The following is a 27959-nucleotide window of genomic DNA, read 5'->3' as shown; positions in this document are numbered from 1 at the left end:
TGATATAAATGGTACGAAGGTCACGCTCATGGAGCAATATTACGTTTTGTCATCGTGTTCCAAGAAATGATGTTTTTTTAAACTAAATAAGTAACCATCAGGCGTTCTTTGAGAGAATAGAAGGCCACAACAATCTGTCTTTGCAAAAACTCTTCGCCGCTTCCATATTAATGCACCTCCTTATATATACCCGCCGATTATTTCGACTCTACCTGACTTCTTTCAAGTATTTAAATATTTGTTCTTGCCAAGTCTTCCTCGGTCTTCTTATGCTTCTATTTCCAACAACAATCGCCTATTATATTTATTTACCGTTATTTCCTCACTAATCGGTTCTCCATGTTAATACCATCTCAACACACGTTCTAAATTTTGTCGATAATACTTATCTCGGTATTGCACTTTTTCATTATTCGAATATGTATCATATTCATCTGAGAAGTCACATTTTGTCTGCATTCAGTCTACTTTCATCCTACTTCGCCAACTCCATTACTTACTTTCATACATTAGAGTTGGTACCAGGACTCCATTTTGTGGCACCAATTTAGCCTTGTTTTTTTTTTTATTTTGCTATAACTGATTTCAGAGTACCTACCATCCACTCTGTTCCCGGCATTAACTCTGCTTTCAATATTTTTATCAATCTATCCATCCTTAGAAACACACTTCTCCAATAAACGAAATCAACTACCTATTCCATAAATTCTCCAATTACAAATATTTCACACCGAGATCTACATTCATCTCTTTCAAAAACCATATCTTTAGATTTGTCAACACCATAACTTTCATCGGCAAACCAATTTCCTTGCATACATAATACACTTTTGTCACAAGCGCCTGCAGGTCTGCTTTAAGCAAGAAGCACATCAACGTCATCAAAAGGCAATAGACGGTCAAATTGAAAATATCTTTATTTATTTATCTTCGGTGTTTAGCTAACCATTGGGCTATGTGTGAATTGACAATGATTTGGAAATAATTAAACTTAATACTAATAGTTTTCTAGAATTAGAAATTACTAATCATTTTGACTAATAAGCTTGTGTGATCCTAAGGCTATTTAATTCAAATTTGTTTTCTTACAAATTAATGATACCATCACTGAAATATTTCAACATGAATATGCTCTCACCACGTTATTAATCGTAAATATTTTTAGAAATGATGGACACCCAATAACGTGATAATATTATATGATTCGTACATACGACTGACGTCAATAATCCGTTAGTGCGTCATACTCAAACTCAATTCATGATTACAAAAAAATCATACTTTATAATTTGATTAAAAAAACAATCAACCAACATTAATAATAGAAACCATTAGTATTTGAACAAGTGCAAGCATGGTGATTAGTTTTCAATGGAGGCACTAGAAAATAAGTTAACATATACATATCCCTATTTTAATTTATTTGAACTAAATATACAAACGACTAACTGGAAATAAAAAAAAAAACAAATTAATGAGTAACACTCTCCTTATCATTCATCGTTCACTTTGTGTAATACCACTAAAACACTTGTGTAAAAAATCGTGTAAAACACTTATACGTGGTATTACACAAAGTGAAAGATGAATGATAAGAGGAGTGTTATATTACCATACCACAAAATTAACAATGCTTTAAATATATAAAATAAAATAATGAGTGTTTTGTATACCCTAGATGACTCTATACAATTCATATATGATCCGCCAACCTTTGTAAATTTTCATTATATAATAATAATCGATTAATTAATTTATTGTCAATATAATATAGACCTATAAATAATAATTTGTCAAAAATAATACACATTAAAACGCATATCGTTTAAAAATTTAATAAAAAAAACATTTTTAACATTTGATTGTGTGGTGACAACGATTCTACATTTATTAGGATTTATCAAAACATTTATAGTTTCTTAAGAAATATCAAATAATATGATACGAAACGAAAAATGACAATGAGTTCGATTTCCAGACAGGTCAAAATAAGTAAAAGTATTTTTTTCAAATCAATATTTATTTCATATTACCCTGAACTGTGATGGTTAGAAACTGTTTTTTTTTTTATTTAAAAAAATCTCTAAGGGTGAGGACTGACCGGAGCATTTCGTCGTAACGTAACGTCATCACATCGCTCGCAGCGAGCATCAGCGAGCATCCGAAACTATGGATAAAGCGATCGGCTCGCTGTACTGACTGCCTGAATGCTCGCATCGTAACGTGTTACGTTACGACGAAATGGCTCCGGTCAGTCACCACCCTAATGTGTTTCAAACAAATTTTACAGATTTACAACAGAAAGCAATTATTCACATTTTTTGTTACTTTTTCAAGAATAAACTTTTTACATAACTGTTTTATTTACGTTTAAACCAAAGTGCAATTTCTTTTGTTTCCATCTGATTATTTTATTTGTCCGTGTTCCGCGATTAGCTTGGGATGATAATTTAAAAGCAATTTAGCAAGAAAATAATAAAATATTACGGCTATTAGTAAATTGTAAAACATTCAAGAAAGAAATCTTTAAAGAATACATTAAAGAACTCAAAAAACCGAGTAAAGATGGAACAGCTTCTGGGGAAAAACCCGAAACAGTATCCACGAGTGAGTTTAACTCTACAGGAGTATGATTAGGGCATGCAAAATTACCAAAAAAAGGTTATTAAAAAAATATGGATATAAAAATAAAATTCTAAATATTTTTATAAAAAAAAATGTAGCTTTTAATTTGATCAGTTATCTTAATAATAACATTTTGAGTGCGTCCACATATTTGTTCCCGAACCTGGATTATCTCCGGTTACTAGTTATTTTTAACATTTTTGACATTTTTGATGAAAAAGAATATGGTAATTTGGAAAATTACGAGACTTTAATTTGTGGATCAGATTTCTTAACAAGTATTTGGATACACTTTAAATGTTAAAAAATAAATTCATTTTAATATGTACTTAACAGATTAATGTCACTTTAACGGATTTAATACAACCCATAAATATATATGAAAGGAAAAATTTATTAACCAATTTTAGGAAACTGATTTCACAGCAATTATCGATTGTGACATTCAGCCATATATGAAAATTATCCGGTAAACCGAAATACCGAAAATGAGTAATGCATGTCCTTAGTAAGATCTTCTATAAAAATAAGCATTTTTTTAGTTACCCGGATGAAAAAAACTATTGTATATTTTCTGTCGTGTTCAATGTTCCAGGTTTTATGGGATAGAAAATGTTTTTTTGCCTCACCTAAGATTAGTTTTACAATGTGCAATAATTCTAATGGGGAGCTGAATAATATTTATTATATGCATTAAATTTTGGATAGGGTCACACAACCTATTATTGACACTTTAATGATTACTTTTAAATAAATTTCAACTCAATTTTCGACCAATAATTACTTTTATATCATTTCACTAATGTCCCTTATTAGCAAATACCATTTGTTTATTTTATTGCATGATTTTTTTTATCTATGAGCAGCAAAAATAAGAAAATATTTAATTACGGAAATGGATAATATTTTTAAACCTTTTTTCAACTAAAAGTTTAAAAGTATTTTTCTAGTTTTTCTGATTTGTTAATGATTTTTTTTTATTTGGAGTAATCCCACTTATTGTTGAAGAGAATTTTAAGTTTAACAATAAATTCTGCAAATTATTGGTAAATATTTGCCAATAAAATATGTGGAATGTAAAGAAATAATAAGAAATATATTTTTATTGAAAAAACATATTTTTCTCGATAAATTAATAAGTTTGATTCATATAAGTTATCATACTGACAATGATTTGTCGTGTTCCTCTAAATATCTATTTCCAATATTGTTGACAAAAAAAACAAAGTCTTTGAAGCACAGACGGACAGACTCTGGAATTACCGATTTAGTTCAGACCTTTGTTTCCAAACTTTCATAATCCCGGTGCCCCTTTTAATGAAACTTAAAAGTTGGCCATTGACGAGGTAGGAAATCAACAAGCTGTTTCCCCTTAGATGAAAATATCTAATACCAAGCTTTCTTCTTGCCCCTTATCTAGCAAAATCGATATGGTTATCAGCCCCTTTGAAAATCATTGACTTTTAAACTTCTTATTTGGCAAAATACGACTGTTTTCTGGACCAATAATTATTCACGTTAAGCGATAATAGACCAAACTTTACAAAAGTAATCCAATATATGGCAGGCATAAAGACTCTATAGTTGATGGAAATAATGAAAAAAATTTAAACCAAACCAAATTTTAAAAGGAAATTCATTATCACAAAGCACTAGCAGTTTAAAGTTCACACGACATAAAATTAATATTATTGTAATTAAAATATTTTTTAGATGTTAGGAGATTTCTGTAGACTTTCAAGGCGCTCCATCATCTGCTTACCGTGCTAAAAACTGAATCACTATTCATTTTTTGACATCTGAACATAGATGAAGAAGAGTATGGAAGTACTGTATCATTGTTGCAGTAGTAAAAATTGTAAGGGCATGTTTCAATTTAATGTAACCAGCAAATCTTATTTGAAGGCGCACAAGCTATTTTTTTAAATACCAGATCAAAAGTGATTGGGGAACACTGATTTGATAAATCAAGCCGGATGTAAATAAGACCACACCTCCTATGCAGTTTTGAAAAGAAGGCGGAGTTTATATAAAATCTATGTTTTTTTCATGACATAATTTTTAAAACGTGCGCTTCAGGCGAACGTTTTTGTTCCTGTCTTTCTTTGTTCTGCCTTCCAATCGAATAAGGGAATTAAATTTCACGTCGCGGGAAGAACCAAATTGTTTTACCCCCTCTATCCTTTGACTATGGCTATATATCAACAAAAAATTCGAAAAATCTCTTAGACGAATGTGTGGCAAAACGATGTTTGATAGATGTTTAAATGATGAAATAAGGAAAGAATGCAAGGCTGAGATAAGCATTATCGATAAAATTAAGAAAGGTGTGTTGAGAGGGTTTGGACATGTGGAACGTATGAGTGAGGAAAGAACGGTTAAACAAATTTAAGAAGCGAATGTAATTGGAAAAAGAAGCAGAGGAAGACCGAGGAAAACTTGGTACAATCAGGTATGTCAAATACTTGAAAGCGGCCGGGTCAGGAGTCGTAATAATCGTCGAGTATGTATGAGGAAATGCATGAATGAAGAAGAGGTGAAGAATGTTTGCAAAGACAGAGTGGTGTGGCGTTCAATTCTGTCTGCCTACCCCTGTGGGGAAGCGGCGTGAAGGTTAGTTAGTTTTTTTATCGATGTTAAATTGATTATATTTTTCAATAAAACAAAAAATTGAATACGAAAATCTGCGATGTCGAAGATGTTGTGCGATGGGGAAGAGAAAGAAGACGTTTCTGGAGAAATCATGTGGGAAGAGCGAGTTCGGATCGAGTGGTGAGGATAGCAGTGGACAGCAGCGTGAGAGGTAGCAGACCCCCAGGAAGACCACCTAAACGATGGAGAGATAGCTGGTCTTCCACCTCCCAGGAGCGGACTGGAGAATAACAGGACTTAGTCCTAAAAAAAAAGAAGAAGTAGTATTTATTTTATTACATGTGGTACAAAGCGATGGTAGTCATGAATGATGAAAGGAATTTTCATTATAAGGTAAAATAATAGCGGCTTTTTGAGTTATAATAACCTAAATGTCTTTTCAATATTTATGTAGGCTAATTACAATCACAGTTGATTCAAAATGACAGAAAATTCGGATTGAAAAATGCAATCTAAATATAAAAATAAACACTTTTATAAGAACACTATTGAGTTTATAAAGGTAAACACGACTTTTTCAGAACACCTATAGTTCTCGAAACTAATCGTATCAACATTATTTAACTTAAAATATGTCTAATAACAGTGTTATATATTTAGGTATATTTAAATGATAATTGTATTCTTTAAGAACAGTGTCCGTCGATGGTTGCTTAACATTGGAAGGGACAAGGTAGAAAGTGAATTGATTAAAGTCCAGGTGTAATTATCACATTGAAAAACCTTAAACTATAAATTATTTTTGTATCTCCTGTATGTTATGTTTATAATCTAATCATTAAAAAAAAAAAATATATATATATATATATATATATATATATATATATATATATATATATATATATATATATATATATATATATATATATATATATATATATATATATATATATATATATATATATATATATAAATTTTGTATTACCATGTTAGTATTCGGCTCAACACAGGCCATGCCTAAAGAGCCGTAATACGTATAATAAATGTGTATATGAAATGAATATGTATGTTTATTGAATGTATCTATGTATTATGAAAATAAATAAATAAATAAATTCTACAAAGTCAATGCTAAAAATCAATGAAAAAACATTGAATAATTAATATTTGTCGCTATCCATTTTAGACCCCACCTACTTTGAGCCTACAACATTATCTCGACTTATTTTGACTTACATCCTTAGTGCATGTTAGACCTCGGCCTTTAGTGCATGTTTTTATGTAAACCTTAGCGCATGTTAGTCCTCGGATCGACCAAAAACGTATGTTATCAATATTTTGTATAGTTGTAAGTGTGTGAATAGTGCTAAATGTAGTAGTGATTTGTTGTTTGTTTTAGAATTTTACTCGTCCGTCTATATAGTGTAATGGTTAGCACGCTAGGCTACCATGCTGGAGGTCCTGGGTTCGATTCCCAAGAGGGTCGAAATGAATATTAGTGAGTTTTTAGTCTAATATGTATTAATATGACAATGATTAAAGAAAACACTTGTTTTTTACTCAAGTGTTAAAAAACAAGTGTTTTCTTTAATCATTGTAACATGTCTTACCACAATGTTAGTGCCGAAACAATAAATAAAATATTAATATGACACTGGTACTGGTACCTAAAGCGCAAGGCGATCACCTATCCTTCGTGTGTTTAACGATCAAGATAACACTGATTCTATACAATGCAGTGCCCTATGTACCATTGGGTGCAGATAAGGATTGGAAAAAGAAGTGATGTGTAGTATTATTTGCATGCTGGTGTAGTGATTGTCCTAACGAAGAGACGGGTACATCTCGAAACCAGTAAACAAAACATCGGTGAGTACAATATAACATTTTATGAAAAAAATTATAAAATATTTAAACTACCAAGTTAATGCTATAACATAAAAATAAAAATAATAAAAACACGTTACTAGAAATATGTAATTATTTAATATATATTTAGGTACAATAAAATTAATTTAAATGAAGTAAATATAAATTAATGTTTCTACCTTTCTAGCAGTTCCAACATTTAATATTTTATGAACAGAGAAATAATAATATAACCTGCACTTGTAGAATACAAAAAAAAAAATTTTAGTCAAAAATGATTAACTACGTACTTACGATTGAATTCTAAGAAAGTACTTCAAAAATAAATCATTTCACCGTCGGGTCTTATTGTTTGAAAATTAAATTGGTAAATATTATAGTGCTTACCATTATTTTCAAAGGAACTGTAAATAGGTATAAGTACTTTAAAAGTCATTATCCCATTCATGATAAACAAGCAGAGGGTACATCGCAAAACTTAGGTACAAAGATATAAATTCCTGAAAACACATTCTATTTATTTTATTTAAATAAAGACACTTGAAATTACAAATAAATTTTCATAATGATAAATTTTCATATGGATTATAGATCTTACTACACTATATTCAAATGGAGTAAGCTATGTCCACAAATTTCTTAACCCGATGGTTGCCAGAGACGAGATATCTCGGCAAATGGCGGAGTGCCCGTATGGCCAGAGACGAGATATCTCGTCAGTACTTTTGGTGACGTATTACTCCGCAGTTTTAACTCATATTGACAATCTGTCAAAAACGGAACATACATTGCCATCAGTTGAAGTTGTCACAAAATATTTTATAAAGTTTTTAAATACTTTTAAGTGATTTATCGGTATCACTTTCAGCTGACAGTTGACAGATGTCATTAGGGCTACCACTCAAACCACTTGAAATATTGATTATTTTAATCGATTGTTTTGAACGCCAGGGGTTTTTATTTTGCTCAATTTTTTTGTGTTTTTCTTATTATTTTAAAATATTCCATTGATAAATAATAGTTGTGTGTTAATATTAAATTTAATAAAAACTTGCGTGTGCGACTTAGTGTGACAACCCTGAAAATTTGAAACTGGTTTAACTTCAAGAATAAAACTCTAACAATCGATGCGGGATATAATATTTGGTAAGTAAATTATAATTCAATAAAAACAACAAAAAAAAATTTCTTTAGACAACTTTTTTTTTTCAAAAAAATACTTGGCCTGTTGAGCACTGCGGCGTAATTTATTTGCGGCTATGAAAAGGTTAAGGAGATATTCGTAAACATAGAATTCATTCACCGGGCGACCAGCGGAGAGGTCACCTGTACTTTAGAAAATACTTTACACTGTACGTTAGAAGATTAAAGATTTGAACAAACGAACATATGCATTTGAATTTATAAAGATGTTTTATTTTTTATTTTAATTATTCTATCAAATAACTCATTTTATTTAAAGTCTAGCATTCGTTTTATTGTTTTAAATTTATATTTCTAAAGATTTGAAAAATAAATACTTATTTTTAGAAAAAAATTAAATATTAAAGATTATGAGGAATAATTCAAATAAAACATTGCAGCAAATGTTTTCATGTTATAATTTGGCAAGTTTTTGCATGTGCACTCAATGCATTTTTCAGTACTAAATCAACTGAGATAGCAAAATTAATGCTTACTTCAAAAGGTATAAAAGATATAATGGTGTCAACTGATTTGCTGTGTTCATTAAACGACATTTTAATAAAGTGGTTTCGTTCTAGTATGAAATTCTCGATTGTGAGTCGACAACCTGTTTGAAAAATTTTATTGAGAAGGTAGAATATACCTATATAAAATACTATCTGGTAATTCAATTTCAGTCGCTATCCATTCGTCGCAGGTAGAGGACGTTCGTTTAATCCGGTCATTTTGACGTTTCAGGGACAAGGCGTATTTTGATTGTACGTCTGTTTTTTCAGTGACTTGTGATTTCGAAACCATAACAAACAAACAGTTTATGTATTGAAAGTGATATTCGGAGAAAGAACTGTCTAAAATGTTTAACGGAGTCGTTTTAATTTGTTTTGCTGTTTTGGTAAGTAGATATTTAGCCTTCAAATTTTGTTGATTTTTGTTTATTTTTAATATTTTATGTCCATTTATTACATCTTAAATATTATAAAAGAAAAATCGACTTATTTATGACGTTTAGTTTGTTTTCGTTAATGCTCACAAACTTCAGCGTGATGGCATTTCATACAATCGTTGATATACAAATAGACGAGGAATAATATCAAACAAAGTTAAATTTAAATATTTTGTTTATATATGGTTTATAGTTATTATTCTTAAGACTGGAAAATAATTTATTTCAAATATTTTTATTTAAACGTAGAATTCAAATATTATTGAAATATTATACATACTTTTATGATTTTTTATCAATCTTGAATATAATACGGTTAAACTTTCATAAAACGAACAACTATTAAGCGAAATATTCCCCGTAATAAATATATTCTTTATAACAAATATAAATTTCTATATAACTAAGTTCTTTTCTAAGAATCGTTTCCCCTTGTACCGGTAAGGACCTCACCTTACCTTACGACATGAAATTAAAAATGATGTGTCCAATATGACTGCAATTCTGTATAAACTATTTTTACCCAAAAAATTAAATTCTGCAACTAGGGGTGTAGATTTAAAAAAAAAATTATGTTTCATACAAGTAATTATTTAAAATAACAATGGACTCGTATCTGTAGCACTAGTATGATCGCCCTGTTTTCATGCAAGTAACGATCAAGATGACGCTGCGCAGTAAGATGCAATGCGCTATACACCGTTCGGTGCAGATAAGGGTAAAAAAGTATATATAGCTGTTTGGAATATGAAAATAAATCATTGGAAAAGAGGCAAAACAAATATTTTAAAAATAAGCAGTCTTGGAAATATTTTTTTTGTAAATGCGAAAATAACGACGGTATATTGTTTGTTCTAAGGTGAGATAATTTTTAACGATCTAAAACTCTGCTTAAATTATTATGCAACCAAACCATTTGATGCGCTATTTGTTTTTTGTACAATATGTCTTTTTTATTATTTAAATTACCCAATGATATTCCTAATTTTGCTAACGACAAAATAATATATGAATATCATATTCATTATGCATTTCAGCATAACAATGTCATCAAAACGAATTTGCTTGTAAATACTACAACCAGAAATATTAAGTTCATAAAATTTATTGAGGAAGCGATCAACTTGAAGCACGTTAATTATATAGACGTACCTAATGATCAATTAATTATAATTATTTGCATATTTATGATATCTTGGAAATTGTTTAAATAAAACAATGAAATTCACCATGTGGTCGTAACATGTAACTACTGATCGCTTCCAAAAAAGCTTAATAGAAATATGAGTACCATATATGTATAAATAATAAATATACATATATTCATGTACATATATTCCGCCTCCGATGTGTAATGGTTAGCACGCTCGGCTACCGTTCTGGAGGTCCCGGGTTCGATTCCCAGGGGAGGGGGTCAAATAAATATAAGTGATTTTATCACTGTTATATTTATTTACCCTGGACTGGTACCTGGAGCGTAGGGCTGATCATCTTTCCTTCATGTGTAAATGATCAAGATAACACTGCTTTTATATGAAGCAGTGCCCTATGCACCATTGGGGTGTGGATAAGGGTTTTATTGTTATATATATATATATATATATATATATATATATATATATATATATATATATATATATATATATATATATATATATATATATATATATATATAACAATAAAACCCTTATCCACACCCCAATGGTGCATAGGGCACTGCTTCATATAAAAGCAGTGTTATCGCTATTTGTTTTTTGTACAATATGTATATATATATATATATATATATATATATATATATATATATATATATATATATATATATATATATATATATATATATATATATATATATATATATATATATATATATATATATATATATATATATATATATATATATATATATATATATATATATATATATATATATATATATATATATATATATATATATATATGTATAAACAATCACGTATCCTATCTACGCCTACTCACCTAACTATGAATTCAATTCATACAAATTGAGGGGAGGGGTGTCCATTAAAGCCGACAGTCCGTTATATGCAAATAGGTTTGAAATAAATAAAACAAACTTTTTCTCGGAAATATAAACACAGCATTAAGATATAAATAAACAAAACAAACAAAATTTTATTTACTATACATGTTGTCTTCGGACACTCATCGTGAAGTGACGTTGCTGTTTAATCGCTCTTGCTTTCAGTAATCCAGCTTTAAAAAGGGAATCAAATTCAGTTTGCACTTTTGAAGTTTGTTGTTTTATTATTTTATTTTCTATCAACTCTCTTAAATTACGGAAAGACGTACAACATTTATTGTATTTGAACTCTCAAATTACTCTTTTCAAGTTTAGAACGTATCTATCCCTAAACAAGAAAACGCTCTTGCCGAAAACTGTTCGAATTATGGTACTAATTTTTTTTTTTAAATTGTTGTTCACAGTGTTATTTTCAATCAACGAAGGTAATTACTGTGTTATTACTTACCAAGATACATTTCTGGAAATGGATTTATGATATACCACGTTAACCTTTTTTTACCACTTTTTAAAGTATTTTTAACCACTTTTACAAAAGTTTATATTTAAAAATATCATTTAAGTTCTAGCCATTTCACTCCTGTTCACCTTTTAGTACCTAGTGAGAACCTTTTTTATCAGTAATTTTGTGATAATGATTACACAGAAGGGAGTGTATTATACATAATCCTTCCGCGTACTAGACCATTGTTTAATAGTATTTTTTCTAACACATTTCTATGAATTCTCGACGATGTAATTTTACTATGCGCACATTCCAATGCAGGAGGTACCCCAATAATTTGATGTGGCGTTTCGTTAGTTGTAAATTACACATATAAAGAAAGAAAAAAACGATAATTACACGTTGAAACTAAATTAATATACTCGGAACACCAATTTCAATGCAAAAAAATCACAGAAGGAAAACGATCTAATCGTTATGTCTTTTTTACATTACTTTGACATCTCAACGTGATGAAGAAGAATATGGAAGTCTGGGCATTTACAGGGCTTACGGCCGTCATACTCTAGTACAAGTGATAACTATACACACGTGTAACATTCACCAATTCTACCCATGATTGACAACCACGCTACTCAAATTCTTGAATCTTCTAGACGTATTGAACAAACTCGAAACACAGTATCAAGAAGTTTCGAGAATTTAAGTAGTGTTGTTGTCGATCATGGGTAGAGTTCGTGAATGTTACACTTATGTTAAGTGATTACTTAAACCAGCCTATGATGGTCGTAAGCCTTGTAAATGCCCAGACTAATGTATTCTTCTTCATCTATCTTCAGATATCAAAAATAATGTCAAAAATAACTCCTAATTGGAGATAATCCAGATTTGTGAAGTAGTATTTAATGTTGTAAACATACACACTCAAAATGTTGTAAATGATATATTTTTACGGAGGCCTTATACATAGTGCACTAAGCACCTTGAAATGTTTATATGGACTAATATGGTAGACCGTAATACTAGAATGGCAATTTATCATGACATAAGTGGCCTTTGACATATTAAGGAGTGTCACTAAGTGACAATTATGGGTGTCAGTGTGATTTTTTCCTTCGAGTACCATGTGGCGGACAAAATAAAATTAACTATAATTTCATTACAATGCATTTGGACAATAGTAGCGTTCCTGGTCTTCGATTGAATACTGATGTTAACGCTTTAACGTTGTAATGTGGATAACACGAATTTAAAAATTAATTTGATAATTTAACGATGAACTCTCGGCAGGACGACCACTGCTGACAATTCGTCGGCAGCTCTCGTCTTAACTTCGGGACGCAGACCTGACTTGGGAGGTGTAAGGGAGCTGGTAGCCGACATAAAAGCATGGAGGCATTTTCGGGACTCCATATACTCCACAAAGGGAGCGGATATCGTTGAACTAACTAATGTGAATAAAAATATCTTTACTTTTTTTCGGTAAAAAAACAAAGCATCATTTTCAATATTATTAACTTTTGTGTAACGTCCAGCATTCTCCCAATTCAACATTCATGTGATATTATTTTTTTTTAAATAAATGAAGGTGCACTATTATTGGATTTCATTCGTACGTTAGTTGTTATTTTAAAAGATGTGGAATTCAGGCCTTCAGTTGAGAATTTGTGAAGTATATAGCTTTTTCCAATGGAACATGGGTGAGAATCATTCGAAATTATTTCACATATATATTCCAGAATATGTTCTATATCCCAACAAAAGAGGCATATTTTTAATTTAGTACACCCGCAACAGGGTAGAAAGTGTTTTTTTTTTAATATGCTAAATATTTTTCAAATGGAGACAAAACATTCAGGTTTTACCTAAAAAGAACTGTTGCACAGTAAAAAGTTCAATAAGTGGCTTGATATTTATTTTCAATACATTTTATTATATTTTTAACCTTTAAAAACGAACTCCTGAAAAAACAAGTTTTTTTATATATGAGTGAATATATATAAAGGAGTGAGCTATATGGGCAGGTTGCAGGGGAATCAGAATTCCCTTTTTTTAAGGACATTCATTTGATTGGTTAAACGTTTGACATACTTATAATATGGTACTAATAAATTCAGTTCATCATAAGAATATCTTTTGAAAGAAGGTGAAGTGTCAGAAAAGAGAAAGCAAAGAGTGAAATGTAAAAACACACATTATAATAATATTATTATTTTTTGTTGGTTTATTGCGTTTCTCCACGTAAGATTATAATTTTTGTAAATACTAAATACCAATAAAGCCTTCAAGTTCTTATCTACCTACCGCCGATTATTTTTGTTTATTTTCTCTTAATGTCAATACAAAATATGCTTTCCAAATTCTTATAGAACCTACTTTGCACGATTTTCTGTACACAATATAATATAATGAAATAGTGTTCTTTATCTTTATAAAATAAAACAACTTTGTTTTAACCACTTTTTATTGGTACACTTTTTCTAACCGGTTTCAACAAGGACCTTGTCATCATCAGGGTTTATGTACTAATTCTAAAACATTGAAATACTCATAGTTAGGTTATAGATAATTACCCTTCTTTTACGATACCAAAAACTTCCACGCACTCCGTCTGTACGTAAGTTTTTCTCTATCTTCCTCTACATGTACTCCTTTTTCTAATTACATTCGCCTCATAAATTTGTTTTACCATTCATTCCCCACTTATTCATTCTACATGTCCAAACCATCTCAACACGCCCTTCTTTATATTTTTATATTTTTACATACCTACTGGAAAACGCCAAAAACATGATATTTTTTTCATATAACTTGTAATTTGTACAATTATTTTTATTTACAACATTTTGAGTTTGTCCAAATAGTTGACTCCTAAGTCGAGAACACTCGAATTTGTGAACAAGTATTAAAACACATTCAAAATGTTGAAAACATTATTTGTATTCAATGTATGCTCCGTCATAGATAAGATGCTCTTTACGGATAATAGAAGATTTATTTTAAAACCCTTCATAGATGCTTTTCGAGTAAAAATAACAAACAATTCCATATAGTGTCTATAGCATTTGCCGTGATTCGTCATAAATTACTTATTGCAACAAAAATAAATATGTTTATCTGTTGTATTTTTTTAAAACAAAGTAAGACGGTAATTATTCCGGACTTAAGCATTTATAACGTTATAAAGTCGTTTGGTAGGTATTATATATTACAGGGTTGACCAAATTTTTGATTACTGCAGCGACCTGTTTTTTTTTTTATTATAAGTGGCGGTCTGCCAATATCGTGGGAGTTTATATTCAAACCTGTAGATGGAAGCATCTGTAGCTTCAGAAAATAGTCGTAACAATATGTTACGAGTATTTTCTCTAGTGGTAAAAAAAACAAGTGTTATTGTTTAGATATAATTTAATAATGTCTATGAATGCCGAAACAATGGGCAAAAAATGAGCTTATATTTTAAATAAGAATTATCTGTTATGATAAACTACTTTTTTTTTTTTAAAACGTAATACAAAGAAAAAATACGGTTTCATATCCTAAATTTGTACAATCGATTAATAGTGAGTGGAAGTCCCTCTCGAAGCACAAGAGCTTAGTCTCTTTTTTGGAGAGGCACAACGTGCAACTAGAATGAGATATTTTACAAGTAGAAATGTGTATTTAATCCATTGAAATGTTTTTTTTTACTGACTGAAAACCACACTTCTCAAATTCTTGAATCTTCTTGATAAATTGAACAAACTCGAAACACAGTAAGTATCTAGAAATTTTAAAAATGTAAGTAGTGTGGTTGTTAATTATGGGTATATTTTTTTTATGTTACCATACACTTGTGTTCAGTGACCACTGAAACCAGCCTATGACGGTCGTAAGCCCCGTAAATGCCCATACTTCCATACTCTTTTTCATCCATGCTGAGGTGTCAAAAAAATAATATAAATATTGTCATATTAGCGAACACGCTGGAAACGTAACATTGCATATTTTCAAACTTTTCATATTGTACATATCAGACACGCGGTCGACGCTTTGGCCAACCCTGCTATACATTTGTATAATGATCGAGTAATTATCAGTAGTGTTATATTATACCTAGCTATAATATTAGCACTAATGAACGAGGCGAGTTGTTGCGAAGGTTGTCCCTAAGGTACCGATATACTTGGCGAATCACAGACTGCACTTCCTTGCATTCATTCGCACATCGTTATCCCGTAATCTTCGATGAGGCAGAATTGTTTTTAATTAAATAAAGTGGTTTAATATTAACAAAATCATAGAAATCAAGAAAAAGCACAGAAGTCCAGTACTTTCTTCCGAACGGAAGAAAAAAAACACAATTTCTTACAAATTTTATAAAATATACAATTAATCTTATTTTCAGAAATTAACGGTAACGAATACATTGATCATTAAATATTTATCTGAATAAAAAATCGAATGCAACCAGAAAATACATGAATAAGTAAGTACCTATGTACAATATATAAATAAAAATACTTTTTTTTAATATAAGATCTCCTCGAGTAATTCACCGATTGCTTTAAAACTTTGATAGGTAAAAACATTTTCTTTTTAATTAAAAACAAGTTATTTTTACCTCAATAGCAGCGCTATCTGTTGAAGGTAGCAGCAAGGTTTGCAATATTGATAATTTCTCAAGGCGGACAGCTTCTTGACAGCTACTAAAATATTGTTTACCTACAAGAATTGTGAAATTAAACATATTAGAAATGTTTCTCTTTTCTTTCTATTCCATTAAACAAGACTCACAAGAGTCACAGCAACGCGTTGGCGAGTACAGCTAGTTTTGAATAAAATGATTAGAGCATTGAAGATATTTATTAATTAATTTTTTATGGATCAGCTGTTGGTGTACAGTGTAATGTGACCTTAAGGGGGCATTCGCAAACAAAAAATTCAGAAAACGACCGAATACGCGAGAAGCCAGACTTACCTCGCTACATAATTGTTGTGGAATACATATCGGAATATGGTGAATAAATATTGTGTACAATTTTTTTTAACTTTTCAATAACTCTTTACTATTTAAAACCATTTAAATATTTCGATAAAAAAAAATTTCAATACCAAATTAATAATAATAATAAAAAAACCCTTATCCGCACCCCAATGGTGGATAGGGCACTGTGTCATATAAACGCAGTGTTATCTTGATTGTTTGCACATGAAAGAAGGGTGATCAGCCCTCCGCTTCAGGTACCAGTCCATGGTAATATTGAATAAATATTACAGTGAAAAAAATCACTTATATTTATTTTACCCCCCTTGGGAATCGAATCCGGGACCTCCAGAACGGTAGCCGAGCGTGCTGACCAATAATTACACTACAGAGGCGGACAGTACAATACAAAAACGGTGTTTAATGACAAAAATATCAATTAGGTTAAATGTTACCCGGGTTCAAAGAAAATAAGGTTGCTGGCTATCGAGTATGCCGGCTTAAGGAAAAAGGTAGATGGTGTATATATGAATATATTGTATATATACAGGCATTCAATATTTGTCACTTCGTCTGCCGCTCATAAAATAAAATAAATATTACCATCCTATTTCCAACATTATCTCGCTATTTATGTTCTCGAAAAAACCTGTTTTAGCAGTATTCTCGAACGATAATGATGTATTTCCACTCAGAAAAATGGATTATAACCTACCTACTCAGAATTGAAAAAATGCGTACATGTGAATAAAGTGAAACATAAGAAAAAAAATTGTAAAACAGAGAGAGAGAGAGAGAGAGAGAGAACAATACAAAATTTCCATATTTTTTTAAGTTTATTCAATATTTACAATGTCATTGATTGGTGCTTCAGTTGGTAATACTGATATTGATGGTTTGTGAAAACTAAAATCTGAGGTATACTCGTACGTTTGTGATTCGATATTTTCAAGATAACAAGAATACAACCCATCGCATTAGTTTGATAATGTCACAACAAGGCGAAACAATTGTCACAAATTTTATATATACATATGTGTTTTTAACAATAAAATACAATATGGTACACTCTTAAAACCAGTGTTTGATTTTAACATGTAATATATAAAATGCACCTATTCATTTCGATATTGATTCGTGGGGTTTATTAAAACACAGTGATTAATATTACTCACGCAGTGTGTGGTACATCATCTGTTCACATATAGCGTCTAATATGTATGTATATCTACAACGCACGCATGGGCGACAGCATCATATTCTTTCGTTTAGTATTGTTGTTTATATATCGTTCTCTTTTACTCCACTCCTGTGGCGTCGAAATGTATAGCTGTTTCTCTTTCTCTCTAAGCTATATATTTTTTCACTCTCAAGTAACGAAATGCGCCCAATAAACCTGACACACCTTGAAATTTCACTTACAATACTTAACCAATTATCCATTATAGAATAGCTGCCCATCAAACTTGGCTTCCAATTTGAGTTTAAAAAATAAACACTCATATATCATGTAAACTGACGTGCTCGTATATTAATTTTACTGTGTTTGCGAGGTCCATATTTTTTAGTCCATCCGAAAAATTCGTTTGACGTCATAAGAGTCCGACTTGCAACACAGCGTATTGGTTACCCACAACCTATGACGCATTTACCCTTGCCTACATTAAGCCCTCATATGAGGTCTTAAAAATAGCTTATTTAAAAGTGACGCCAATTTGTTAAAAAGTCCTTATCTTACAAATTTGTCAACTGTAAATTATAACTTGCTTGATTACTCGAAGTAGTTCTACAAAAAATAAATGTAGGGGGAAAACTTATTGTGTTTGCAAACGATGTAACGAAGAATCGTTGTACCAGAGTGTTGTGAAAATTTTCATTCGGGCATATTAAATTTTTATTATTAAGAAAAATAACAAAAATACAACTTATTAAGTTGATTTCATTTCACACGACCAGTTTCAAAAACTACAGATGTTTTCTAAACAAGTCGTGTGTAATGATATAAAACGCAATAAGTGGTATTATACAAGTGTTTTTTTTAAAGTCATCAATATGTCATTTCACAAAGTTAATGCCGAATAAATAAATAACATTTTTAATCTTTTTATTTCAGATATTATAATAATTTGTTCAGTAAATTGTTACAATATTTATATTTATTGCACTGTTTTATCATATTAAAATAAAGAAACAAACTTAATTTTATCATAAAAATATAACTTTCCCATATTATGCTACCACAATTACGGATAACCCTCATATGAGGCCTATTATAAGTAATGTCAGAATTGCGTGTGTTGCCTTTACGGTGAATAGATGGCGCTGCCATTGTTTTTTTTTTTTAACATAACATTAAAAACGCGCGTATTCGAATGCAGCAGTGTGCAAAAAATTCCAACGCACTCGGTGAATTATGCACGTACTTAAATGTAATTTAATATTTTCAACATATTAACATTTCCATTTTTATTTACATCGATATATAAAAAAAACGCGCGTATTAAAATAGAAAAGTTGAAACAATCGTTGAATCAATTTAAGAGACTTGAGATTATGAACAAATGATCATTTACATTTTTTACAACATTTTGAGTGTGTCCAAATACTTGTTCACAAAGCTGGGTTATCAACACTTAGGAGCTATTTTTGCATTGAAATTTTTCAACGCATTTTGGTCTTTTTCAGTGTAAAAGTTATTCCTAAGTGGAAAACCCGAGATTTGTGAACAAGGATTTGAACACATCCAAAATGTTAACAGTCTCCTGTCAAATTTGCATTAACGCAGATACGACAGATAGTCAGAAGAGTGTCGATTTACAGACACATACTCATACACATACATTACGCAATATTCATTCAAGAAAAAATATAATGTAGGCAAAAAATGATTACGTGCTTGGATTACTAGTTCATTGATCAAATCGGGGAAACCCACCGTATCTCGTAAGGCAATGAATGGCCTAGAAATAACATCAGCTAACTCCATCTCCATTTAAAAAATGATCGGAAAAAATATTTTCTACGCTTTTCATTCTCCTGTTTTTAAATGTGTAAAATACTTAAGACCTTCTTCTTCTTTTTCTAGATCCTAAGGATCTGTTTGTGCCTCCGCATGTAGCTCTTGGGATGTTGACTCCCAGCTGTCTTTCCACCTTTTTGGAGGTATGCCTGGGGGTCTGCGTCCTTCAGAGATTCCTTAAAGTGCGAAACGTGGAAGTCTGTCATCTGACATTCTGTTTACATGATCATTCCAGTATCGCCTTCGTTGTCGTCCCCACCTCACGATATCCTCCGTCTTACACATCCTCCGGATGTTAGTATTTCTTACTCGGTCTCGCAATGTTTTTCCAGTTATGGATCGGAGAGTCTCCATCTCGGAGGTTCGAAGTCGAGATTTTGTTCTTGAAGTATCTTAAGACCAATCATATTATTCATGGTACAGTGTCAAATCGTTTAGCGGCAAAATTTGGCAAATACGAAATTCTTATAATAATATGTTATGGGGATCAACGTATTGTCCAAAAATTATCGCTAATGTGATCCCCTTGTTATGTTCATCTGAAAATTTGCATACTTGTAATTATTAATTATTCTATGATTTGATCTGTGTTCTTGCTTGAAAATTATTTTCGTACTATTATGTATAAATTTATTTTATGTTGATTATTTTTATCTACTAATATTTATTTTCCCCTGTTTTTTACCGTTTTCAATCTCCTCTTATATCATTTATTTCTATTACAATTTTATTTGTTAGAGCCAAAATCACTCGTAAAAGAATGGAGGCTTTTTAATAAATAAATTTTAAAAATAATAAAAAAATTGAAATGGAGAAAATGACTTCGTTTCTAGGATCCTCAAGCAGATATAATGTTAGACAGGTACTTTTGTTAATTTGCACTCATTTTTTATATAAAAAAGCACGTGGAGTGATTCATCGTTTGGATAAACCAAGAAACAGTCGTGAGGCTGTGATTTTATATCTACTTGCGTAATTCATCTGTGCGTCAAGCATGATGTTGAGTTCGAGAGCCCGAAACGTAAAATACGTAATCGTCTGAAAATACAGCTCACAAATCTATGACAACAAAACCTTGAACTACACTTAATATAAATAGAAACAATTTTTACATAATGTGTAGTTCAAGGTTTATCCAGGAATTGGATAAAAGTTTAATCTTCATCTTCAGCCATCTCTCCACAGCCTCTTCTATATTTTTCCATGCTTCTCTTCGTTGGGCCGCTCTTGTCGAATTATTGCCGGCGACAGGAATTATATCTTGCTGGATAATATATTCAAAATTAAACACGGTCATTGGATTGAATCTACTTTTATTTACATATTTGTATATGATAATATGAGACGCATTTCGTCTTATTAAAACATTATCAAAAACTGTGTTTGATAATTTCTTAATAAGACGAAACGTGTGTCATATTATCATAATTATGTAAATAAAAGTTGAATTCAATCCAATAAACGTATTTAATTTTGGATATTTTACCCAACAATTCAAAATGGAATTTGTCTGCAGTTAAAATAAATATGGAATTATGTCATCAGTTTATCTTTTTGGGGTCGACTAACTCCCCAATTAATAAAAAAAATACTTGTGTTTTAACTATTGTGGTGTATTTAGTTGTTGTGATTATAGATTGGTTTATAAAAATGAGTAAAAATATACTTGAAAAATTTTAACCAAAAACTATTTCACTATCAAGATGATATTAAATATTCGAGAAAAAATCTCTCTTTTTACCACTCACTCGTACCATCGATATTCTTTTCGCGTCGTCAAGAAAAGGCATCATGCTTACCGCGCAGCTATAAATAAGTAACCTAAAATAAACGTTGATGTTATTTGCCGACTTAAAAATAGAGTTGATTACTTATAACAATTGCGACACGAATAAAAAAAGGTGTTCTCATATCCGTTGAACAGTCAAATTGCTCCATCTGTATTTTCCCTATCTTAATGACTCAGCACTTGGCCCGCTTATTTTTTTTATATTCATATAAATTAATTGGTTTAATTCAGATTTTTTTTAAAGTATAATTTCTTATATAAGGGTAGTCTTAATTCATAGGTATTATAGTATAGCTTACGCCGTTATGCTGAGGGGAAAATTTGTTTGAGTTTTTTTGTCAATAATAAAACACGACAACATTGTGAAGATATAATTTGTTAATTTGGTATTAATTTTATAGAATAACATAATGATAAATGTTTTTAAAAAACACTTGTAAAATACCACTTTCTTGACGTAAATAATGTAAACATGATCAGCTCAATAAACAACAAATGTTCTATAAACTATGCATGTAAATAAACTTTTAGTAAATGTGGCTATCAAAATTTTTATGTTTTAAATATTTAAAAAAGTTTTAAACATAATAACCATGTCCCATTAAAATTAAAAATATATTCATATATATATATATATATATATATATATATATATATATATATATATATATATATATATATATATATATATATATATATATATATATATATATATATATATATATATATATATATATATATATATATATATATATATATATATATATATATATATATATATATATATATATATATATATATATATATATATATATATATATATATATATATATATATATATATATATATATATATATATATATATATATATACATATATATATATATATATATATATATATATATATATATATATATATATATATATATATATATATATATATATATGTATATACTCGTATATATTCTTAATTAAATTTTGACTTTTTTCTGCAAAAAAATATTATTATTAAAATATATTACATTATTCTCAAAATTAATTGGATAATAATGTATTTTTCTACATATGTACATGTATATGTGAGTGATTAGTAGTATCCGGTAGTAATTTGGTCACGTGAAAACATAATATTTGTGAACAATAAATTCAGATATTTCAAATAAATTCAGAATGGTAGGCAATTTGTAATCGAACATATTAAAATCAGTTTTTTCTAGTTGACAATTACAAGGACACGAGTTGAATTAATATTACCTTTTACCGGTCCGAGAGATCCGGTTTAAAGGGCGTGAACTTTTTATGATTACTCCTACAGGATGGATATAACTATATCATTCGGTTTCCTTTTTTAAATTTCTGGAATCTAGTCGGTATAAATGTATTTTAAACATCGCTTTGTTCTGACAAAAAATGGATTATTCAAATGATTTATTTTTCACTTTGTTTAATGTAAACAGACCCTTAAAACCACACATTTTAAACCAATTTGACATTTAACTTTTACTTGGTATATAACTATTTACAATATGTTTATATGATATATGTTGTAACACGTGTTTCAATATATTCAGCGACATTTTTAAATACCGTGCGTGAAACACGTATTTAAGAATTCAGTTCCGCAGAATTAAAAAAAAAGTTAATATTGATGAATTAATAATATTTACTTTATATCCCACGAAGAATAATAAAAAACATCACCTTATCCATTCACATCCTTCATCGTCCCAAAAACGCAACTCTTAATTGTATGCGAGTTTTGTTACATACGATGTTTGATAATGAGGAATTTATCAAAATACACATTTGACTGTGCAAATATAAATATAATATTCGTATTAACCGAGTAAAAGTTACATATAAAATGGATAGATATTTTCGCAAAGTAACTGCCGAGTCAGTGAATGAGATCAGTTTGATATTCTAAACTTTTTTCTCATAATTCAGTGTCACATCGCATAAAAAAGTGATTGTCTTGGCTTTTTTGGGGGAATTTACGCGGTTCTTTACCAGTAGAAATCTTGCGACAGACGGATACAACGACAGGAAGTAAGTTTTCGGCCATAATTATGTAAGGTGATATTGATAACCTTACCTTTTATCTTACCGCAACAATATTTGATAACACAACTATATCACTCCCGAATTTATTTATATTTTCATAATGTCGACCCGAATTTCTCATTTTAATAATTATTAATTGGTTTAGTATGAAAAATATGATTCGATTTTTATTACGGTAATTCCTCTACGTGCAATGGTCAGCACGCTCGGCTACCGTTCTGGAGGTCCCGGGATCGATTCCCAAGGGGGGTAAAATAAATATAAGTGATTTTTTCACTGTCATATTTATTCAATATTACCCTGGACTGGCACCTGAAGCGGACGGCTGATCACCTTCCTTCATGTGTAAAACGATCAAGATAACACTGCGTTTATATGACGCAGTGCCCTATGCACCATTGGGGTGCGGATAAGGGTTTTATTATTATTTATTATTATTAATTCTTTTACTTACGTCATTTCGACATAAGTGAATTCGTACTTGCATGATTGTTTTTTCTTCGTTTCGTTTATTTTTTTCAACAATCGTTTTTTTACATAAATAATAATGTTGATGGGATAGTTATCGTATTAATTTTTACAAGAAAACGCCGAACCAGTTTTTACATTAAAAATGTACTTTAATATTTTGAGTGTGTCCAAATTTTTGTTGACTTTTAAGTGTTGGATTTTACTCCATTAAGGAGTTTTTTATATCAATACATATATTGAAATGATCATCTTAATTAGCCAGCCTATTACAGGTTTAAGGGTTTTTATGCCCATACATCCATATTCTACTTCATTTTTGTTGAGATATCAATTTTAAAAAATCTTTATATACTCTTACTGATTGAAATTGATGGGCATATTTGATTGCAAAAACGAAACACGTGAGCCATGACTCAAATCTAGATGTAATTATTTGTAGAAAAACACGCATTATGGAATTTGAATTAAATACAATAATTCATCGCTTTTCTGACCTACTGTCGTAACTTAACTTACATATTTTCATAACGTTACTCACATCAAAATTTACTTTATTAATACTACACCTGTATCATTCACCGTTTAGAGATATCCAGAATTAGGAAAAACATATGTTATTTAAGTAAATAAATAAATAAATATTATTTTTTGACATCTCATCAAGATGAAGAAGAATCTGGAAGTCTGGGCATTTACGGGGCTGACGACCATCATAGGCTGGTTTAAGTAATCACTTTACACACGTGTAACATTCACCAATTCTACCCATTATTGACAACCACACTACTCAAATTCTTGGAAGTTCTATATTTATATATGAACCAATTTTGAAACATTAATCTTGAATCACTAGAACTTCACTAGATACATCTATCGGGGGTCGTCAGCCCCGTTAATGCCCAGATTTCTATATTCTTCTTCATCTTTGGTGAGATGTCAAAAAATAATATGAAAATAACTCCTGTAATTGGAGATAATCCAGATTTTGTGAACAAGTATTTGGACACACTCAAAATGTTGGAAATAAATTAATATAAACATTAATTTTCCTTATTTACTCTATATCAATAAACAAAGAGTTTTTTTTAAATGACCAGTCTTGAGTGCATATTTTACATTTCAGATCAAACAAAAAAAATACAAAGTCCGGAGAGCAATTCCTTATATGTACTTTACGAGCCTTTATTATTCCTTTTATGTGCTATAAACAATTATAACATTAAATATATTATTCCTATTGCACTCTTATAAATTGATTGATTTATTTTAAGTCGCAAGGTCATTAAACCACGACCGTAGGAAAACCCATGAAAAACAGCATTTTTTTCACAAAAGAATCTTAGAAAATCCCTTAACAAGCATGTCTAATTTGAATGACCAAAATACCAGTATAACGGGTAATGTTTCGCTATCTAAAACCAGTGTTTCTTAACCTTTTATAAATATATTTTTAAATATTTTATTGTAATACAACTTGTGTGTAATAACATCAAAGTAATTCAGCGGGTTATATGCTCCAATAAAACACAAATCGTACTGTGAGCGAAAACATAATCGAAAATCTTGAACAAAAATCAAAATGAGTTTTTTATATAGTCTCCAAAACCGCAACGTCCCTTATGTTGCAGTGTACCAGCTATGTACTTGTGTAGATATGTATGTACATGGCAGGAAACATACTCCCGGAATTAATAAATTATTTCATTTATTCATTGTATTTAGTAATAATAATAAAATTTTGTTCCGGTATAACTAAGCAGTGTGAGAAATACTTAGTCAAGCATATTTTGTTAACAACACATTTTATTTACTCTAGAAAATTTGAAACTCCTAATATATGTAGGAGATCCTAATTTTTTTTGTATGGTTGTCAATTATGGGTAGAATGATGAATATTTCACGTGTGTAAAGTGATCACTTAACCAGCCTATGAAACATCATAGCCCTGTAAATAACCAAACTTGCATGTGTTTATTTACCTATGTTGAGATATCAAGATAATTTACTCCTAAGTGGACAATCCCAGATTTTTTAACAAAGATTTAAACACACTCAAATTATCGTAGTTGACTTAGTATTTACTTACTTAATTTGAAAAAAAAATCATTTCTTATTGAATGCAAAGCAATTGAAATAAAATCATTTTAATTTTAATTACTGCTTGCCTAAAAAATTACACAAAGAAAATGGTCTTAAATGGTTCCATATACGTATTTTATAAAATGTTAACATATAAAATTATTCTACGGAGAAAAACTTGTACAATAATTGTGTCTCGCTGATGTTTTCCGCTGAACAGTTTTGAGTATATTTTGTATGTTAAAAGCATTGATAACTTTTTGGTATGGTAATAAAACACTCTTCTTATGATCCATTGTTTACATTGTGTAATACCACTTTTATAAAAACTTATTTGTGACTCCCGGTTTTAGAAAATTATTCCATCATCAGGTCATTAAAATAAAATTATTACGATTTCACATTTGTATGAAAATAAACTCTTTTTTTTAATGATGAAATTTTTTTATGTACCTATAGTCTTTTTGTCCGCCTCCGTAGTGTAATGGTCAGCACGCTCGGCTACCGTTATGGAGGTCCCGGGTTTGATTCCCAGGGGGGTTCAAATAAATATAAGTGATTTTTTCATTGTAATATTTATTAAATATTACCCTGGACTGGTACCTGAAGCGGAGGGCTGATCACCTTTCCTTCGTATGTAAACGATCAAGATAACACTGTGTTCATATGAAGCAGTGCCCTATGCACCATTGGGGTGCGGATGAGGGTTTTTTATTTTATTATATTCTTTACCCACCGATTGAGAATCACTGGGCTCCTAAAGAGTCTAGACACTGAATCCATTTGCATTATAAAATCCAGGAGCCATTCTTTTATAGTTATTGAGTGTTGTTTTTACCTGATATTAATTTAAAGTATTTGTGTTTTCCAGGTATGTTTATGAAAGCCTTGAAATATTTACTATTTACATATTTAAAAGCATCTAATGATTCTTAAGTGGAAACACAGAGCAGGTTTTAGTAAATTAAGAAAACCAAATAGTTAATTGATTTTAAATTACAAAATTTGTCTAATAATTACTGTTAATCATTGAAATACATACATGTATGTGTTCAAACCGTCACACTTTTTTTGAAATATTTATCATAAATCAGAGTTGAAAATAAAAATTATTTAACTGACTAACAATCACGCTGCTTCCCTCAGGGGTAAGCAGTGTGAATAGAACGCCACACCAACGAGTGTCTTTACAAACAATCTTCGCCTCAACCACATTCATGCATCTCATCCGTACCTGCCGATTATTTCGACTTCTGACCTGATCAAGTTCAAGTTTTTGAAATACTTGATAATGCCAACGCTGGGAACAGAGTGAATGGTGCACTTAAATCAGTTTTAGCAAATAAAAATCTATCAGCGGAAGCTAAACTGGCAGTACACAATGGAGTTCTGGTTCCAACCCTTATGTATGGAAGCGAAGCATGGAGTTGGCAAAAGAAGGATGACAGCAGACTGAATGCAATCGAAATGCGATCCCTCAGACGAATGTGTGGCAAAACGATGTTTGATAGATGTTCGAATGATGAAATAAGGAAAGAATGTAAGGCTGAGATAAGCATTATCGATAAAATTAAGAAAGGTGTGTTGAGATGGTTTGGACATGTGGAGCGTATGAGTGAAAAAAGAACTGTTAAACAAATTTATGAGGCGAATGTAGTTGGAAAAAGAAGCAGAGGACGACCGAGGAAAACTTGGCACAATCAGGTATGTCAAATACTTGAAAGCGGCCGGGTCAGGAGTCGTAATAATCGTCGGGTATGTATGAGGAGATGCATGAATGTAGAAGAGGTAAAGAATGTTTGCAGAGACAGAGTGGTGTGGCGTTCGATTCTCTCTGCCTACCCCTGCGG

The 27959-nt window shown here is 30.3% G+C and overlaps 1 protein-coding gene across 2 annotated transcripts in view; it reads left to right on the top strand.

Moving 5' to 3' along the window:
- The first annotated feature begins 8946 nt into the window (after positions 1-8946).
- LOC148308773 (neurotrophin 1-like) overlaps positions 8947-27959 on the top strand; it is a 39970-nt gene continuing 20957 nt past the window's right edge. For both annotated transcript variants that reach the window (XM_088261148.1, XM_088261147.1), the window contains exon 1: positions 8947-9163. In XM_088261148.1, the coding sequence (XP_088117274.1) occupies positions 9125-9163 (39 nt within the window). In that variant the 5' untranslated portion in view covers positions 8947-9124. The remainder of the gene's footprint in view (positions 9164-27959) is intronic.

Source organism: Brachycentrus maculatus, unplaced genomic scaffold (genome assembly GCF_059751285.1).
Source record: "Brachycentrus maculatus isolate JH-2025_06_01 unplaced genomic scaffold, ASM5975128v1 h1tg000148l, whole genome shotgun sequence".
Classification (NCBI taxonomy): Eukaryota; Metazoa; Arthropoda; class Insecta; order Trichoptera; family Brachycentridae; genus Brachycentrus; species Brachycentrus maculatus.
Note: the sequence above shows the minus strand (reverse complement) of the source record. Positions and strands in the feature narration are given on the sequence as shown.